The 20,854-nt window shown below is 36.5% G+C and overlaps 1 protein-coding gene across 1 annotated transcript in view; it reads right to left on the reverse strand.

The window, feature by feature from the left end:
- Positions 1-20,854, reverse strand: part of USH2A (usherin) — a gene marked incomplete at its 5' end in the record, with an annotated part of 770,156 nt that overhangs the window by 127,625 nt on the left and 621,677 nt on the right. Inside the window, 2 exons of the mRNA XM_082666701.1 lie at positions 12,375-12,537; positions 14,226-14,384. Of these exons, the coding sequence (XP_082522827.1) occupies positions 12,375-12,537; positions 14,226-14,384 (322 nt within the window). The remainder of the gene's footprint in view (positions 1-12,374; positions 12,538-14,225; positions 14,385-20,854) is intronic.

A 20,854-nucleotide genomic window follows, 5' to 3' on the forward strand; every position in this document is an offset into this window, starting at 1 on the left:
TTGCTCATCTGGGTGTAAAATCATGATGCAGACCTGACCAGAATTGGAAGTTCCTGAGGAATCCTGGTTGGTCTCTTTCTGTGTTCTCAACATCTGAGCCCAGTAGGTTTAATAGTTTTTCTTTTAATTGAAGTATAGTTGATTTACAATGTTGTATGAGTTTCTGGTGTACAGCAAAGTGATTCAGTTATACATGTAGACACATTCTTTTGTATATTCATTTCTATTATGGTTTATCTGAGGGTATTGAATATAGTTCCCTGTGTCATACAGTAGGACCTTGTTGCTTATCTATTCTATATATAATAGTTTGCATCTACTAACATCAAAATTCCAGTCAAAATTTTTTTTTGAGTGAATGGCCAAAAGGCATATAATTCCATGGCTTTTCTGCATCTTTGCCTCGTCTCTATCAACTCTACTTTTCTACAAGGGTAAGTATTCTAGGTTGGGGAAGAATGTACCCAAAGGATGACCCTTTCCTCTTTCAGCTTCATCTCTAGTTGAGAAGAGAGTGATGAATAAATCAGTATTTTCCAGGCTGTTAGGAGTATTTAATTAACACACTCTTCAGATGCTGGCATATTCACATGCTGCCACATCAGATTAACCATCAAAACGGAAAGGGTTATTAAGACAAAGTCAATGACAGTACCTTTCACGAAAAGTCAGGCTATTTAAAATCTTTGGCTTTGGGAATTTGATGATCCTCAACTTGATAAGTCACTATGACCCAGGTATGAGCAATGACAGTCTACCTGCTGGAGACTGTGGAGGCTTCACAGATACTCCCCGTGACTTGCAATTATGGTTAGTCAACCCACCACATTATTCCTTGCTACCATGCCTGGGCCAGGCTCTGCACTCAGTGTAGGTTTGCAGGGTTTGGCCTTTGTACTTGCTGCAGATACCAGGTACCAGATGTGTCACTGGGAGGGATCCACTCTAATGAGGACCACAGGGCTCACAGCCAAGTATTCCTCTCAGTCAGTTTTTTAAAAGGTGTTTGCTGGGAACATAATATAGCAGGCAAACATATGAACTTCTATGGGTAAATAAAACTTTCTATTTTGTCTGGCTTCAAACTTTCTATGACAAGTCAATGAACTTTATTAAATTCTCATGAATTCCCACATCGAGGTGTAGCCATGGTTGTGATAAAACTGACGTTCTATTAAAAAAAGAAAAAGAAAAAAAAAAAAACAAAACAAGAAGAAAAAAAGAAAAAAACATAAAAACACACATACACACACACAACTGACAATTCTTTAAAAAATTGCCTGAGAGTGTGAATTTTAAAAATCTATACTATGCAAGAGATTAAGTATTATGTTAGCCCCAAGTTTATCCACCAAAACAGTTAAAGGATGCAGCTGGGTTAAGTATTTCTTATCACGACTGAATATTTAATTAATATTACAGTGAGGTAAACAGTCCATTTGTGGTATTAACAACAACAACAACAAAAAAGAACATTTTTACGTCTAAATGAACTTTGAACAGAAGATGTTGAGTAGATGACAATTACTCCTAATTTATTTAAGATGTAGGCTTCAACTGTGTTTAACTGGAAGTGCTTCCTCCTGAACAGTCTATGTTTAGGGAAATCACATTTTCAGTTCTCTCTGAAGAGTCAAACAATTAGTTCTTCTATACTTAAGTTCATTGGGGAGATACTTCAATAATGCACTTTTCCAACTAGAGTTAATTTAATGTTGCTTAACACTTAAGAAGAAAACAAAAATAATTATTAAACTAGGAACTATATATTTTAAAGGGCATTCATACTTCTGTTGTTTTCATGTGGTATAACCTTTTAAAGAACTCCCTACTCTCTTGGAATGCCAGAAGTTCTCAGTGCTTATCTTCAAAAGTAATTAAAACAAAATCCTATAATTCAGTGTATTTCCCATAACAATTTAACATTATGAAACTGCCAACCTTACCTTATGAAGAATATTAAGAATACTCTTAATTTAAATAAATAGCCAGAAACACCTGTAGTCAGAGGAGGTGGATTGTAAGCCTTGGCCTTGACACATCATTAAATGACCTTGGGCAAACTCACCTGTGTTCTCTAGTGTTCATGTCACTTTGTAAACTGGAGTCAATGATCTTATAGGGTATAATGTCTAGAATTTTGGTAAGAATTAAATCAAGTAATGCATGTGAAAATTACTGGGTCAAATGTAATACACAATACAAAGGAAGTTATCATAGAAATGATGTCCAAAGCTGTAAGAGGGTGTGGAGAAAAGGGAACCCTCCTACACTGTTGGTTGGAATGTAAATTGGTACAGCCACTATGGAGGACAGTATGGAGGTTCCTTAAAAAACTAAAATAGAGCTACCATAGGATCCAGCAATCCCACTCCTGGGCATATATCTGGAAAAGATGAAAACTCTAATTCGAAAAGATACATGCACTCCAATGTTCACTGTAGCCCTATTTACAATAGCCAAGACAGGGAAGCAACCTAAATGTCCACTGACAGATGAATGGTTAAAGAAGATGTGGTACATATATGCAATGGAATATTACTCAGCCATAAACAAGAATGAAATGATGCTATTTGCAGCAACATGGATGGACCTAGAGATTATCATACCAAGCGAAGTAAGTCAGAAAGAAAGACAAATACTCTGTGACATCACTTACATGTGGAATCTAAAACATGACACAAATGAATTTATTTACAAACAGAAACAGACTCACTGACACAGAAAACTAATGGTTACCAAAGAGGAAAGGTTGGGGGAAGGATAAATTAGGAGTTTGGGATAAACAGATACACACTAATATATATATATATATATATATATATATATATATATATATATATATATATATATAAAACTGAATTCCTTTGCTGTACACTGGAAACTAACATAAAATCATTAATCAACTATACTTCAACTAAAAAAAAGAAACGATGTCCAAAGCCTGTATTTAGGAAGACAAATCCAGCAGTTGTGTAAAGGCTGCATTGAACAGGGAGTGACAGCAGTCACACGATGAAAAGGTCATCTCAACAGTCCACATGAGAATAAATGTGGATCCTGAACTAGGTCGATGGTAGAGGAAATGGAAACATAGATGATTTAAAAAATGCTTTGGGAAGGTTGAATCATCCAGCTTTCCTGAGTGGGTGGCTGTTCTGGTGTTGAGGAAAGAGATTCAAATACCCTTCAAAAATTTTAGGACTTAATTGCATTTAAAACTCTTCAGTGATTCGCCATAGAACTGGCCTGTGCTGACCGTTGCAGATTCACCTTCTGAGATTTCTATTTCCATTTTACATTCTGGTCAAAATTCAATAGAAAGTCTTTCCCTTGCTTCTCTCTCAAATAGGGTTACAATATCCTTCTATGTGCTTAGTCTTTTCTTTATGGACTCACTTGTCACAGTGTATTGTAATAGACATTTCTTTTTTATATCTCTCCTACTATACTACAAGTTCCCTGAAGTCAGACTGCATCTTATTTTTGAAGCAATGACTGGATGACTGACTGGTTGACAAGAATAATCCAAGCTTTTGGTTCCAACAAGAACCACAAAAATGTTCTCATTATTAAGTTATTGTCTCTCAGCTCTAAACCTACCCTTCTATATTTGGCTTTATGACAGTGGGGCTGGGACTCTGCCCTCTACATTCCTGCTTTACTAGCTGATTCTATATTGGGATCTGCCAATAGGGGGCGCCAGAGGGTGATTAGAGAACTGAAAGGAAAAGGGAAGGGGCTCCTTCCTATTTGCTTCCTGTTTGCTTGCTGATTACATGAGCTTCTCTGCAGCAAGGATTCTTCACCTTGTAAGCAGGAGATCCTTCTCCCTTAGGAGCAGATGATTCAAATATGACATTTTTCCAACACTTGGAAAGCCAGCTTCATCTCATGCCTCCTCCTACAGACACCTGCACCAGCTGACAGGTGCCCCCTCCTTGGATGTCTGGGTTCCAGCATCACAGGTGCTCCCCTCTAAGTTTCTAAGTTTTAATAATTCAAGCCGTTTCTCTTTGTTGCCTCAGTCCTAAGGGTATTAGCTCTTTCCTGCAGTTGCCACCTCTATGATATCCTCGAGTTCTCTTTCATCCTTTCAGTTACCTAGTTAACAAATTTACAATCAGGTAGTAATTATTTATATTAAATTCTTTCTATTAAAATAACTGGTGTGGGGCTTCCCTGGTGGTGCAGTAGTTGAGAGTCCGCCTGCCGATGCAGGGGACACGGGTTCGTGCCCCGGTCCGGGTAGATCCCACATGCCGCGGAGCATCTGGGCCCATGAGCCATGGCCACTGAGCCTGCGCGTCCGGAGCCTGTGCTCCGCAACGGGAGAGGCCACAACAGTGAGAGGCCCACGTACCGCAAAAAAAATAAACAAATAAATAAATAAAATAAAATAACTGGTGTGGTTTCTCTTTTCTAGCAGACCTTGATTGCTACAGAAAATGAGGATGATGTTCACAGAAAGAGGGAAATAGGAAAATTGTAAAGAGGGTAATGATAGATTTGCATCTGGACTCACTGAATTTATCATTTTGTCTTTATCACACCATATTACATATTGATTGTAAAAAGTAATTAGAAAATAAAGATGAGCAAAAACACAAGAATCATCCGTAACCTATCTCTGAGATAAGCACCGTTAACTTTTGTTTAACATTCCAGACATTTTTCGTGCACATATAAATGTAAAAAAAATTCCATGTATTTAAAGAAAAACAGAATCATACTAGGTGTACTGTCGTGCAATCTGCTTCTTTTATTATCATGAACCTCTTTCCTTGTCCTTAAATATACATATATAACTGCCAGATTTGTCTTCCCCAAGCATGGCTGTGGGTGGTCCATCTTGGATAACTTTCTATTTTTTATTGTGCTTTATGTTTAACACAGTACTTTCACATACATGATTTCATTTAATTCCTATGAAATTCTAGAGGTTAATTATTTTCTATATTTATCAGCCTAACTTACATAGAAGTGAAAGCTTAGGGAACATAGTGACTTGCCCAAGGTCACATAACTTGTAAGTGGCAGACCCAGGACCTGGAAGCCATATCTTCTGACTACAAATGCCATGCTTTGTCCATTCTGTCACACTGCTTCTCTATTTTACTCCAAATCTTTAATGGCTCTCATTGTTTCCAAATCAAAACCCTGAACTCCTCAGCCTAGTATTTAAAGTCTTCCAAAATCTACTGTCAAGCCGACCTTCTAAATTCTCCCTACAAATAACGAAGTCTCCAGCCAAGCCTGAGCACGGAACTCTATGCCTTCGGTGTTGGGAATTTTGCTTATTCCAGTCATTTTATTCACCTGCGATGTCTTTGCCATCAGTCTTTGCTTACTAATATTTTATCTACCACAAAGGAAACAGAATACAAAGTCCTGAAATGGATGAGACGACACACGGGAATTTTGTATAGGTGGCCTTTCAAATCAGTAAATTGTAAAATAATGTTGACAAACTAGATAGCTTAAAAAAAAATAACGAATGCCTAATTGATACAAAAAGAGACATGAAGTGAGAGTGTTTGGGAAGTACATTCACCAATCAAGAGAGCTTTTGGTTGCAACCTGTAGAGTCCTTGTCACATCAGCCAGAGAAGCTTAAGCCTGCACAGTTGGAAAAGCAAGGTTTCCTGGGAGGTTTCTAGCTCTGCCTAACCACTCTTACAGATAGATGGGGTCTTCAAATTATTTTTGTACAACACTTTTACTCCTGCTTTTTAAAAACTTTGCAACTTAGCCATTATTTTAAAAAATTACTTTGTAAAGGCTTTAAATATTTATATATTCATTGAACAAATTGATTCAGTGTTCACTATTCTTTCCTCCATCTCAGATCTTCCTTCTAAACTTACTCTCTTTCATCCTGAAATACACTTGTTAGAAGTTCACTGAATGATATTCTATTTGAGGTAAATGCATGAGTCTACTGAAGGTAAATTTTCTCCATGTTATTTTATATAAGTATAATTAAGGACTGAATTCCGATTATTAAAAGTTAATTTTTCTGAGAAAAAACCCCACAAATGTCTAGATTTCCTGTCTCATTCCTTAAAACAAAATCAGTCTATTAAGGTAAGATCAGAAACCATAAAACTCCTGGAAGAAACGTTAGGCAGTGAGCTCCTGGACATTGCTCTTGGCAATAGCTTTTTGGATCTAACTCCAAAAGCAATGGCAACAAAAGCAAAAATAAACAAATGGGACTAAATTAAACTAAAAAGGAAGGAAACCATCAATAAAATAAAAAATCAACCTACTGAATGGGAGAAGATATTTTCAAGTCATATATCTGATAAGGAGTAAATATCCAAAATATATAAAGAACTCATACAGCTCAACAACAGAAAAACAAACAATCCAATTAAAAAATGGCAGAGGGTCTGAATACACATTTTTTACAAAGAAGACATACAGATGGCCAACAGGCACATGAAAAGATGCTCGACATTACTAATCACCAGTGAAATGCAAGTCAAAACCACAATGATATATCATCTCACACCTGTCAGAATGGCTATTATCAAAAGGACAAGAAATAACGAATGTTGGTGAGGATGTGGAGAAAAGGGAAACCTTGTGCACTGGTGATAGAAACATATATTGGTACAGACACAGTGGAAAACAATATGGAGGGTCCTCAAAAAATTAAAAATAGAACGTCAGCAATTCCACTTCTGGGTATTTATACAAAAAAATATGAAAACACTAATTTGAAAAGATATATGTATCCCTATGTTCATTGTAGCATTTTTTACAATAGCCAAGATATGGAAGTAACCTAAGTGTCCATCTATGGATGAATGGATAAAGAAGATGTGGTATATATATAAGGAGTACTACTCAGCCATAAAAAAGAATAAAAATTTGCGATTTATGACAACATGAATGGACCTTGAGGGTATTATGCTAAGTGAAATAAGTCAGAGAAAGACAAATACCATAGGATTTCACTCACATGTGAAATCTAAAAAACAAAACAAATGAAAAAAAGAAAACAAAACCAGACTCACAGATACATGGAATAGACTGGTGGCTAAAAGAGGGGAGGGCTTTGAGGGATGGGCAGAATGGGAAAAGAGGTACAAATTTCTAGATATAAAAGAAATAAGTGTGTAATGTACAGCATGGTGACTAGGGCCAGTAATATTATGTTGCAAATTTGAAAGTTGCTAAGAAAGTAAAAAAATAGTTGTCATCATAAAGAAAAAATTTTGTAACTGTATATGGTGACAGATGGTAACTAGACTTATTGTGGTGATCATTTTGAAGTGTATACAAATATTGAATCATTATGCTGTACACTTGAAACTAATAATAATGTGTTAATTATACTTCAAGAAAACAAAAAACAAAATCCAATCTATATTTAGATATAAGGAGTAGAGCCAGAAAAGTGCTGGAAGAAATAATTGATGTGTTATGTTTAATATGATCACTAAAAGAATTTCCATAATATGTAAAAAGGATAAATTAACAAGAAACAATCTAAAAGAAAATAGTCTAAAGATATATACTATACACACACAAATATATATTAGAAATAAATAAATGAACAGCCTTATAATGACCAAAATTTTAATTAAAACAACAATAATATGCCATTTAAAATACTAGGGCTTCCCTGGTGGCGCAGTGGTTAAGAATCCTCCTGCCAATGCAGGGAACACGGGTTCAATCCCTGGTCTGGGAAGATCCCACATGCCGCGGAGCAACTAAGCCCGTGTGCCACAACTACTGAAGCCTGCACTCTAGAGCCCGCAAGCCACAACTACTGAAGCCCGCATGCCTAGAGCCCGTGCTCCACAACAAGGGAAGCCACCGCAATGAGAAGCCCATGCACCGCAATGAAGAGCAGCCCCCGCTCGCCACAACCAGAGAAAGCCTGTGAGCAGCAACGAAGACTCAACGCAGCCATAAATAAATAAACAAACAAATAAATAAATTTATAAAATACTGAACTAGCAAAGATTTGAAAGATTGTTTGGTCCCAGTATTGATTAGAGTTTTCAGAATTAGAAATTCTCATATACCATTTTTAGAAGACAATTTAGCAATCTCCAAAATTTAAAATGCACAAAATTGGATCCTGCACTTCTAGTACTAAGAATAATCTTCCATATGTTTATTGTAAAGACTTTTTTGGAGAATTGCTTTTGTAATGAAAACTTAGAAATCACCGATTTTGCCAACAATAGGAGACTGGTTAAATAATACATGATACACATCTATATAATAAAATATTGTTGAGTCATTAAAAGAAATGAGGGGGGTGTGTGTGTATGTGTGTGTGTGTGTGTGTCCAAATGGTCAAAGAAAATTTGAACAATTCCTTATGTAAGGGAAGCTATAAATAGAAAACATCAATGTTACATATATTAAAATTAATAGTAGTTATGTCTATCAATGGGAACTATATACATGGGTAAGTCATAAAAAAGGGATGCATAACCTTTGTAATATTCTGTACTGTTAAAAAGTTTTTTTAAAAACATTATTTCTAATTTAAACAGTCATTAAATTTTTATTTTGTAAGGCCAAGTTTCAATGACATCAACTTCATCCATGGAAGTCTTCCATAAATATTCCAGACAGAAAGAGTCCCTGTCTCCTGTAAATATTTTGGTAAATATTTATATTTCTCACATTATATTGCTCATTGTTTTGTTTGCTTAGTTTGACTTACATCTCCTACTATAGTAAAAGTCCTTGGTAATAGGGCTCAGATCTTACAGTAGATATGAATATTATCTGTCATCTATTATCCATCTATCTATCTGTACCTATCTATCTATCTATCTATCTATCTATCTATCCATCTTCACATCCATACTGTCTTTCCACATAGTACAAACTGATTGCATAAAAATTCCTTCACCTTTGAATCAATGCCCTTTTTTCTTAGTTTACTCAATCAGCTTAATTATTCATTCTAAAAAAATATTATTTATGGTACCCTGCTTGGAATGTTCTTCCATATCATCCATCCATTCAAACTGTCTCAGATTTTATCCTTCAAAACCTTACTCAGTTTTTCTGAATGTTTAGTTATTTGAATATTTGGAAGGTTCATCACTTATTTTTACTTTTACGGCATTTAGAAGGTGTTTTAATATATTTTTGTCTTTTACTGAACATTGATCCAATCTTTTTCTTTATTTAGAGCCTGCTTTTGAAAATAAAACCCCATGCATTTTTGTCTCTCTTAAAATGGAATCTCCTAGTGGGAGATCATTTTATTACGTATTTTGTAAAGTCTTAAGAAAAAGAGTTTGGTGGATTTTGTAGATGGAAGTTGGATTTTGTGGGTGGATTTTGCCATTTACAAGATTACAGATATAAAATAAAGGGGAAATACTGAAGAATCTTTATTATACAAGCCAAACTTGCTATGAGAAGAAAGCAGATGCCCAAGATGGCCTTATGTATGCCCTATCAGTAAACAGGTTGCAAAACGCCAACATAAAGGTTGTCCCTATTGTAGGAAATCTCTTTTGTAACTCACATTGGTCAACAAAGTAGCCTAAATAAAAGATCATGTTAACAGGTGAACTAACCAGAAGCAATCACATGAATAGTCTTGTCCTTACTAGTTTATTTTTTGTTTTGTTTTCTAAAGTCATAAACATCTTACCTGTTTATTAGGGCAGATCCTTTTTAACAGGATGCTATCTAGAGGCAACATTTAAACAATAGATGGGAATTACTGAGGGGAAATGATTTGGGGGCTTGGAGAGAGCAGAGGCGAACATCTTCAAGATGGGATTGGCAAGTTGGCTTCCCGCAATTTAATGAAAATATCTGCATAGGTCAAACTCCGTCTTTGATTTGAGCTAAATGGATTTCCTTTGGTGGCGATAGAAGAAAGAGGAGGCAAATGATGAAACAGAAATTACATGCCCTAACCTCCCCAGAAATACCGTAGGCTTGTGTCTATAACTATACGCGGGGCTCTATGGAGTCCCAGAATGAAAAAGAACTCTGTGTCTACATTCTATTTCTGTCCTTACAAATTCCTGATTTTTTTTTTTTTGCAGCTATCTAAGAAAAATTTGATATTGTTGTTGTCTAAGCACATTTAAACTTCAGCTGAAATAACTGCCAAGTGATTCATGCCTATGTAGGTGAATATAACGATTGTATCTGGAGCCCCAGCGCACCATTTTCATTTCACTTTAAATAAAAAACAAAATGTATCTATGTCAGTCAGTGCCCTTCTCCTGTACTCAGAGGTATCAAACAGGCTACAATTATGATTGTGAAATGATTGTGTCACACTGGAGGAAGGTTTATTGCTTTTGAGTCTGCTAGGCAGTAACACATTCTGTTTCATATTACTCTTTATATCATTGTTTGGCTGTGACTAGAATAATCAAATGCCATCAAATACTGTCAAATTCAATTTACAGTATTTTTCATTGAAGCGGGCTTTCTGCATTATATTTCTTGTTTTCCCTCTCTATAGCTGCCATGGAATAGTCACTGTAATCATGAGCATTATTTACAAAACCAACAGAGAGAAGCCTCTTCCTGGTCTATAACAGATACTTTATTTCCCTTTATTCAGAATAGGAATTTGATGTGCTTTTCTCATACAATTAGCATTGAGTAGATGAAAGAAAACTATTCCAAAGATGGGCATTGTAAAGGCTGCACTAATGTGTTTAATGTAAAATGTAAATTCACATTAGCCATTTTTACATGTTCATGTGTATTTGAATCAGAAATATTATTCTTCAAATTAATGTTTGCTGAGAAGAAAACATTTGGCTTGCTCATTTATGGCAATGTGATTTACAAAACCAGAAATGCAGTAATACTTTCTCCCTTCATAATTTTCCTTACATTCCCATAGCTGAAGATTGGTCTGAATGAAAGGGTTTCAATATCTGAAGTTGTAAGACGAGCCTAAACTAAGTTTCACAATGTGTCCAGGGTGTAGGACTAAACAAGGGAAGACATGAAGCTGCAGGAGAGACTAACAAAGGATGCTGAAGTGGGATGAGGATCTGAGAAAAAAATGTGTTGGGCTTTGTATGCCTGATTTAAATAGATGGCTTTTGGAATGGGGTTTTCAGCTGCAAATTTTTTGTCTGCCGGTGTCTTTCTTAGAAAGTGTCTTTTCCATCTCAGTGCTATGATCTGAACGATTGTGTTTCCCCCAAAATGATATGATGAAATCCTAACTTCCAAGGGGATGGTATTAGGAGGTGGGGCCTTTAGGAGGTGATTAGGTCATGAGGGTGGGGCCCTCATGAATGGGATTAGTGCCCTTATAAAAGAGACCCCACACGGCCCCTGCTGCTTCTGCCATGTGAGGACACAGTGAGAAAATGGCCATCTGTGAGCCAGGAAGTGGGCCCTCACCATACAGTAAATCTGCCAGCACCTTGATCTTGGACTTCTCAGAATCCAGAACTGTGAGAAATTAATGTTTGTTGTTTATAAACCACACAATTTATGGTATTTCTGTTATAACAGCCTGAATAGCAAACTCTCAGTTGAGAGGTTCTCTGGTCCCTTTCCTCTGTTTTTGTTTTACTTTCTCCTTTCTTGCTCTCTCTCTTCCTCCCTCTCCCTCCATCTCTCCCTGTCTGTCTCTTTCTCTCTTTCCTCTTTCTCCTCATTATATATTTGAAGAAAACATTAATTTAAAACTATGTCCATGCTGATCAAATGAAAACTGGATCAAGTAGCACAATACCCTTCAAACCAAAATGCCCATGGAACCACCATCTCTCTCTCTCTCTCTTTCTCTCTTTCTCCCCCTCTCATTCTCACTCTCACTCTCCTCACTTTTTCTCCTTCTCTTCCCCTCCCTTCTCTCTTTTCTTCCTTTTAGGTGGTTACACTTAATTAACTCTGTATCATGGTGAAAAGAAGCTGCATTAACACCATCTAGCCAGGTGAGTGGAAACCTCAAAACAGAAGGGGAACTGCAAAGTGAAAAGTGTCATCTTTTAAGGATGAGAAAAAGCCTTTCCAATCTCCACATACTAGGTGGTGGGATATAATTAGAATTTTTGTCCTAGACCTGGTTCTTCCTCTGGAATGAGTATGTCTCTTGGTCAATGAACCTCCAGAGGACAGCTCTACCCTTCTATCAAAGGTAAGGCTTCTTGGGCTATGAGGTCTCATCTTTCAAAGAGGGCTCAAACAAAAATGTTACATGGTAGTTGTGGCTTTTTTCCTTGGATAATGTGTAGAAGTTTCCAATACCAATTTTAGTTTCTAGTAGGTGCTTCAAAACACATGAATTCCCATCAATTCTCTTATGGAAATAGAAAATGTATTTGATTCTACAGTCCTGGAATAGTACACATTCTTAAATAATCAACAATAATAGTAATAGTCAATGTTACCTGTGAATAAAGTAGTTGATGATGACTCCATTTGGTTTTTTAGGTGGCGTCCATTTAACCATTATGCAAGCTGATCCCAGTGCCTTAAGAACAGGAGAATTTAGATCCATGGGGGCTCCTTCAGCTGTTTTGACAAATATCCTACTGCTAACTCCACAACCTCCTTGAAAAAAAAGAAACCCAAGACCTTTAATAACTTGTCAAGCAGCGAAAAGAATTATATGTACATATAGAAGGGTACGAATATCATGACAATCATTTTATCTGAAATTTAGTATACACACAAATTTTGTAAACATACTTTAGACTAGTATTTAAATCTCTTCAGGATTTGAACATTTAAATAAGGAATCACTTTTGGGAAATCCATTAATTTGGGATTTGGGAAATGGATTTGGGAAATCCATTAATTAACCACATTTTTTACACAGGCATAGACAATAAAGCTTATGCTTGTCTGAACTGAGGTTTCTCTAATTTACTGCAGTTATTCTAGCCAGAAAGTGAAAATGTGCTTCAATTTCGTAACTGTATATGTGACTTGAACATCATGTATGCTCTTAATAGTATCTTATTTTTGCTAATATTTAAAAATAATGATTGTTCCCTCAACACACAAAAGTCAAACAATGAATTTCAAGGATATTGTTTCTTCACAGCATAGCTTTAGGGACACAGAGAGGCAGAAGTTGATTTTTGCATTTAAATCAAGAAAACCTTAATTTAAAGCTATTTCCATGTGGATTAGCTGAAGAGTGGATCAGGTAAAGCAATACTCTTCAAACAAAATGTCTGAGTCTGGTTTGTAGAGACAAGTGGGCAAACTGACTCAATTTCAGAGATGAAGCATAGGAAAATCGCAGACCCGCTAGTCCTAACCAACTCTACGGGAAATAGTACTCATTTGGAAACAGAAGTTCCTAAGGACAGGAGTTTCATGTTGAGTATAAGGTTGGTAAATTTCTTTAATCTAAGGTGAAGCAACTTGTTTTGAGTTATACTTCTTCTCTCTTAGCAGTTGGGTGTTACATATTATATAACACCTGGAGGTATCTAGGAAGTGAGAGAGGCTCTTCCTTAAGACCACACAGATAGATGACGACTTCATTGACCACTAGCCTAAGCCATGACACTCTAGGTGACAGGTTAGGTACACGAGACAGGTATCAGGGAAGCACTGTAAAATATGTTGATTCATTTGAGTGTAACTCAACTTCTAAATAATGTCTCCCTTCCTACTCTCCCACCCCTAAATAAAACTGAAATAGAACCAAGGTGAGTACATTTCCTATGAGATTTTTGTAATGCCTATTTTGTTTTATATTACCAATGATTATTGTATGTGCTCTAGGTGCTTTTCTTTTAAAGGGCCTTATAAAACAAGACTTTGGGGCTTCCCTGGTGGCACAGTGGTTGAGAGTCCGCCTGCCAATGCAGGGGATGCAGGTTCGTGCCCTGGTCTGGGAATATACCGCATGCCGCAGAGCGGCTGGGCCCGTGAGCCATGGCCGCTGAGCCTGCGCATCCGGAGCCTGTGCTCCGCAACGGGAGAGGCCACAACAGTGAGAGGCCAGCGTACCGCAAAAACCAACAACAACAACAAAAAACAAGACTTTGCAAAACCACCATTTTCCTATATTTAAATATTCATGATTTAATGTGCAGAAATGCATAATGCTTCACTCAATGCCAGGCTCTGATTTGTCTGGGTAAACAGTCCAGTACCAATAAGAAATGAAATGTTAGTCTTTGTATTTGAATTGAGAATCTCTTCCTTTTTAAGGAATTTATTTTTAAATAAAATACTTTTTAATAAAAAAAACCCTGGACGAGTGTCTGAAAGACTTTCACCATTTTGACATGCTTGTATCCTTGTCTCATATTGTGTGGATGGAGTCAAATTTTCCAGAAGGATGGACTGATGATGACCAGCAGAGAAGATCAGAGGTGCTACACTTCCAGCGTTGAGTAAGACATTGTACTCCACAGGTATTTTGGGGGTGAGGATCCCTTTAAAGAGAGAGAGAATAAAAACATGTATGTCTGTTTGGTCAACAAATGTTCCTCTTTTTTTTTTTAAATGTTCCTCTTTTAAGAAAAATGTATGTTTCAAATTTTAAACTTAAATGTATACTATTGCTTAATATAGTGATTAGTAACTGCATGAAACTTAAGTTGGAAAATATTAGAATGCCTATTCCAAAAGTAAGAAATGTTTATCACCCATTTTTGAAAACAAATGAAATACAATAATTCTTTTCAAAGATATACTCTACGGGCAAATAAAAACGAAGGCATATTTCAAGGCAAATAAATACAAGGCAATTAGAAATGGTCATATATTTTTCCTAGGCTTACTTACTCTTAAAGTACATAAAAAACCCCAACAGTTTTGCTTGTGACAGTAATTTTTCTGTAGGCATTGTGTATGCATCTCATCTGACACGGATCCTTGACATAATAGCCCATAAAGTATCCAAATCATAGTCTACCTAGAGAATTCCCAGTGCATTAATTATTGAGTCAGGACAGTCTACTCTGTCAGTGAGACTTACGGACCTAAATGTATATGAAGTTTGGGTTCAAAAACTGTCATTTTTCACAATGCCTCCTAAAGAAAGAAGGTCCTGTCAGTTTAGCCTCTTTACAATCTATTCATAGAATTAAGTGCCTGTAAGTTTTATTTGGCCATGAACAACACACACACTTTCTTAAGGAGAGATTATAAGCCTTGAATGAAGAATATATTGAAACTTTAGGCCCACTAAAGTTTCTCATTGATCTGACAGCTTCTAACATGTGGGCTTCCTTACTTACCTTTGTAATGCTTAAGTAAGTTTCTTTGCTACAGAAACAAGGAAGTCTACAGCACAGGACTAAAGAATGAGGTCTAAAGAATGAAATGTGGTTTTGCTTTTTGTAGCTACAGCTCCAATGTATGAGGGGCAGAAGAGCTAGCAAATACCAGAGGTGTTCAGTATTTTGTGTAGGATAGATGAAAACAAGGATCTTCATCAGGAGGACTCATCAATCGTTTCCTTTGGAAAGGTGCTAGATGGTGCTGAGTTTGGCAACCCAGGCTGAGAATTTTAATTTTAAATTTAGAGCATCCTAATGAAACTGTTGCTTTTGTCCTTACAGCTTAACTTACTGTTATTCTATCATCGATTCCTAAATTCTTCTCTCTGGCTTTATACCCTTCCTCGTGTTCCAGATTTGTATTTTGAACAGCCTCCTTCCCAGAGACCTCAATCTTAACAGATCCAAAAAAGAATTACACTATTTTCCACTCCCAAACCTGTTATTCTTCTTTGGTTTCCTCTCTCCATTTCCCTATGCTGGAGGCCTTGGAGTAAGACCCTTAGAGTAGACCCTACCTTCTTCACTCTCAAGCTCAAGTGACAAGTATATTCTATCATTTGTTTCTTCAAGAAGTTTGGGTTTTATATATAATCAGTGAACAATGGATTGAAAACATGTGAGCCAGGAAGTAGGGTTACCAGTTGGAAAGCGGTTGCATGGTTGTAGCAATAACAAAACAAGAACAGCATTTCACTGCATTCCTGTCTTATGCCAGGCAACATACATTATCTCATTTCACATCACTAGAATGTCAACTTCATACAGCTGGGGACTTTGTTCTTCTCTTGAAGGTAGTTTCAGTGCTTAGATTTTAGTACAGAGCGGTAGCTCAAATGTTGATTGAATGAATGAATGAAACCACATGACAATACTGTAAGGTAAATATCACTACCATTTTTTAAAATGAGAAAACCAAGGGCCAGAGGAGAAACCTGTTGCAGATATCACACAGATTAATTGGGGTGGCCAGACTTGAACTCAGGCCCATTTGATACCAAAGCTTATCTCTATATTTATGCTGTCTCTTGATAATAAAGACTTGGATTAGGACAATCGGGGGAAAAAGTGAAAGGATAATTTTGAGAGAACACGTATAGACAGGCAGAACAGGTCTTGGACACTGATTAGATACAGCGAAAAAAGTGATGGAGGAATTAGAATGACCACTGATGGAACGAAATTATAGGTAAATATTTAAAGTTCTGAAGAGCAGGTTTCCCAAACCAGGATACACACACCCTGGACATTTGTGGACTTTTGTCCAAGTATTTTTGGAGACAAGGACAAACATGTCCTCTTTCCCAAAATCAATTTGACTTGTAAAATTTGTGAAATACACAACTCCCCTGCCCAAGCTAGGGAAAACCAGCAGAATCCCGCTATCCCTTGTTCACAAAAATTGGGTGTGGATTTTTCTCCCTAAAAAGCACAAGACTAGGAAATTTTATGTGTAGTGAGTGATGGGAACTTTCTCTACTCAGTTTTTTTAACTCTATCGTCACTTCAGAGTGAACTGTACACCAGCCGAAAACGTTTATGCAGACATAACCAGTGTGTTGAACACGTACATATCCTATTCGCGGTGCAGTCAAAACACAATTTAATTTTTGTCACTTACTATTGCTTTAAAATGAATTTGTTATGCGTAATCTTCCTCAGACATGGGATGAGAAGTTGGCTAGGACCATGATGCTTCTGCTTAGTGTCAGGTAATAGACAATTCTATATTATTTTTTTCAGATATCACAACAAAGATTAATATCTAGAAAATTTAAGTAAATTCATTTTCTCTTTAATGGTATAATGAGTACATGTAATGAGCTCATTTAGAAGATATTCTTCAAGGCTTAATTCTCAACTGCAAGACAAAACTGGGAATGTTTTTACTGCTCCCAACAAGACTGCTATAATTACGAAGTTTGAGAGTTGTATGAAGGGGGTTGATTACAGAGAGCGTTGGAGACTCTGAATGTATTAATAGGTGAGGAAAACTTAAGTACTGTATTAGAGGTAAAATAAAGAGCAATATAATCAGGTTTTTTTCTTCCCCCCACTAAAGATGTTCTTTGGGGAGAATTGCTCGAGGTAGTAAAAGAGATTGAAGAGTGAATCAGTACCCTCTTGGTTTGCAATTTGACCTTTCACAGCAGGAAGATATGCTTATGGGAATATCCATCCAGAGTATCTTGGCATGTCACAGCATCCCACCTCAGATTTGGGGCATTGCTCCTTATCGTTACCCTGACATAGTCTATAAAGCAGTGGGAAGAAAAGGTTGCTGTTTGTACACACATATATATGATGAAATGAAGAGAGGAAGAATTGCCTGGACATTGGGGTTGGCTTTCTTCAGATTGACTTAATATCCTGAAATAGAACAGCATACCATGCTTTAACTAAAGAGATTAATAGAAAATGTACCCCTGAATGATAAATTATACAATACATTATTTGGGGGATGGAGACAAACACATTGGAATTCAATGCCAAATTTGCATGAATTTTTAAGATAAAAAGCAAGACCTTAAAAAAGTTGCAAGGTTATGGTGATTGCCTCAGGTTTTTTCCAAACCTCCTGGGACTGCATGTTCATTCTGTCTTCTCTGATTTTAGGGTAGAACTTGTAGAAAAGTTTGACAAACACACATTTGAAAAACATGCCATGAGTCTTGAACTAGATAAACCACAGAATGGAGTCAGATCAAATCCCTCTTCTGCCTTCATTTGTCCCTGGTAAATTACCCACCCTCTACGGATGCCAGTCTCTTCAGCTGTAAAATGATGACACTAATAGCCACATCTTAAAGTGCTGAAAGGATTAAATTAAAAAATTTATGTAAAGCATTTTAGGTCATTACTGCAAATAGAAAGTACTGAATAAATGACAGACATCTCCACAAAAGGAAATGGAACGAAATGCAAAAAACCCCCCAAAAACCCACAGTTATGACACTGTTTTCATGTGCCTTCTAACACTTCTGAACCCATCTTTATATAAAGCTGCTATTCTAATTACAATTACAGCAATGCTATATTGAATCAAGTAAATATCTTTATAACTATCTTGTTATGCTAGTTTTATTTTTTACATATACTTGGATGTGGTCAACTTGTCTTCCTGTAACGATATCCTCGTCTTTATTCTCAGCAGTAATTTAGAGTGGTCTTCCCTTTGATTTGTCTGAGGTTGCACCTCATTATATGTCTTTAGTCTGTACCTACTGGTCTGCTTCCAGTAACTTCTCTGCTTAAAAGGACAGGACTCCTAGGAGGTCAGGAAACAAAACTGTACTTCCACCACATCTCAAATATAGACATAATCTTGATCATGGCTGGTCAAAGCATGAACCCAGAAAAGGCAATTTTCCACATCTTGGTTAATAAATGTCCTTTATATACACCTATGAGGTGTTGAAACAGAAAATGCTCCCTGAAGCTGTGAACATGTCAAGCACTGACACGCATTTATTTAGGAAGAGGGCCCCCTCCACTGTCATATTTTATAGGACAGTGACATGAAAGCCTCCTGTGTTCCTGCAAACCCTAGACCATCTGCAATGAGTCTGAAACGACCTAGCCCCCTGGTATTCTGATGACTAAATGCAATGAAATGGGCATATTTGTTAAAGTCAGCTGGCAAGCCACACGACTTGGTGAGTTCCTGAGTTCATAAATTTATGTCAGAGCAAGACGAGCAGTGGAAACTCACGTGAACCAATTTACCTGAAGTGCAAATGGCAGTTTTGTTATTTGGTGTCAAAGTTACCAGTTGCACAATGACAAGCTGCCATAACACATTTTCCTGTTCGCTAAAGAACAAGGATTTCGTTGGTTAATATTCCTTGCGAGGCTCCTTTTCATAATTTACAACAACTAGATGCTGATAGGTTATTTAACATTTATGAAGTTAAGATGTAATCAGAAAAACCCTGATTATCTTTACAAATAAAAAAGTTAAATTATTCAACTTTTTTTTTTCCTCTCTGGCTTCATTTCACAGCAGGTGCATACTTCACAATGGGACAAGTCAATCAAATAAAGCTTTTCTAAAATCCTTTTTTAGGAGCTGGAACAAGAACGATTCTAAGAGGAAAACTATTAATTCGGTTTGATAGCCACGTTTGCTTCAAACCACGGGCTGTGCTTCACATAATGCTTTTAACAATTTAGCCCAATGTCTCCTTTGTAGAGATAGGGGTATCTTGGTTATGTCCTTTGGGGGCCATGGAAGTGAAACCAGACCCTCTTGAACACACATCCATACCAACTGTATGGAAATTTTACGTCATTTGTATAATAGTTATCATTTTATGCCTCTTCTACCCAACTAGATGGTAGGGTTCTTGACAAGAAGGACGATGCCTCATTCATTCTTCTTTTTAACTCTCAAAATGTCGCATCGTGCCTCACTCCTGAGAGGGTCCCAGTAAACATTTTCATGTTTGTTAAAATGAACAGATGAATCAATCCACTCAAATGTAAATGAATTACATCCTTTGAAATTTTAAGCTGCAAACAGAATGATTCTACTGGGTTACTGGATGAACTGCCCTTGAACTACTTTGTCCTCATTTACGTTTGCTGTATCTATGGCCATTTTTCTTTTTTTAAGTTTTGAACTGGATCATAGTACAATGCAGAAAAAAAAATCATTTGCTTTATGTACTGTTTAGTGAAAAAATATAGTACAGTGGGTTTGCTCATAGAATTTGGAGTCAGATTCATTGTGGGTTGGCTCTGACACCTATGTGATGAATCACCTAGAGAAAAAAGCTTTTAACATCGAAATTGACTTTTCTCATTAGCAACACAGGGAGAACATTGGATGTACTACACGTTGTTATGAACATTAAATAGATATGTGTTAATCTCTTGGAAAATGCCTAGCACATATTAGAACTCAATAAGGTGAGATAAATTTATTAAACACCCAAAGCAAAGACAACAAAAGCAAAAATACTCAGATGGGACTACGTCAAACTAAAGAGCTTCTGCACAGCAAAGAATGAATAGAATCAATAGAATGAAAAGACCACGTATGGAATGGGAGAAAATATTTGCAAACCACATATCTGATGAAGGATTAAATATCTAAAGTATACAAGGAACCCCTACAATGCAACAGCAAAAAAAAAAAAAAAAAAAAAAATCCAATTGAAAAATGGACAAAGGACCTAAACATACATTTTTCCAAGGAAGATATACAAACAACCAACAGGTACATGAAAAGATGCTCACTATCAATAATCATCAGGTAAATGCAAATCAAAACCACAGTGAGATATCATTTCACACCTGTTAGGATCCCTATTACCAAAAAGACGAGATAAATGCTGATGAGAATGTGAGAAAAAAGAACCCTTGTATATCACTGTTGGGAATGTAAACTGGTACAGGCACTATGGAAAGCAGTATGGAGGTTCCTCAAAAAATTAAAAGTAGAACTACTATATGATCCATCAATTCTACTTCTGGGTATGTGTCCAAAGGAAATGAAATCATTATCTCAAAGAGATAGCTGCACGCCTATGTTCACTGCAGCATTATTCACAATAGTCAAGGATTAGAAACAACTAATGTCCTAAATGTCCATTAATGGATGACTGGATAAAGAAAAT

Source organism: Grampus griseus (assembly GCF_964374135.1).
Source record: "Grampus griseus genome assembly, chromosome: 1".
NCBI classification, from domain to species: domain Eukaryota; kingdom Metazoa; phylum Chordata; class Mammalia; order Artiodactyla; family Delphinidae; genus Grampus; species Grampus griseus.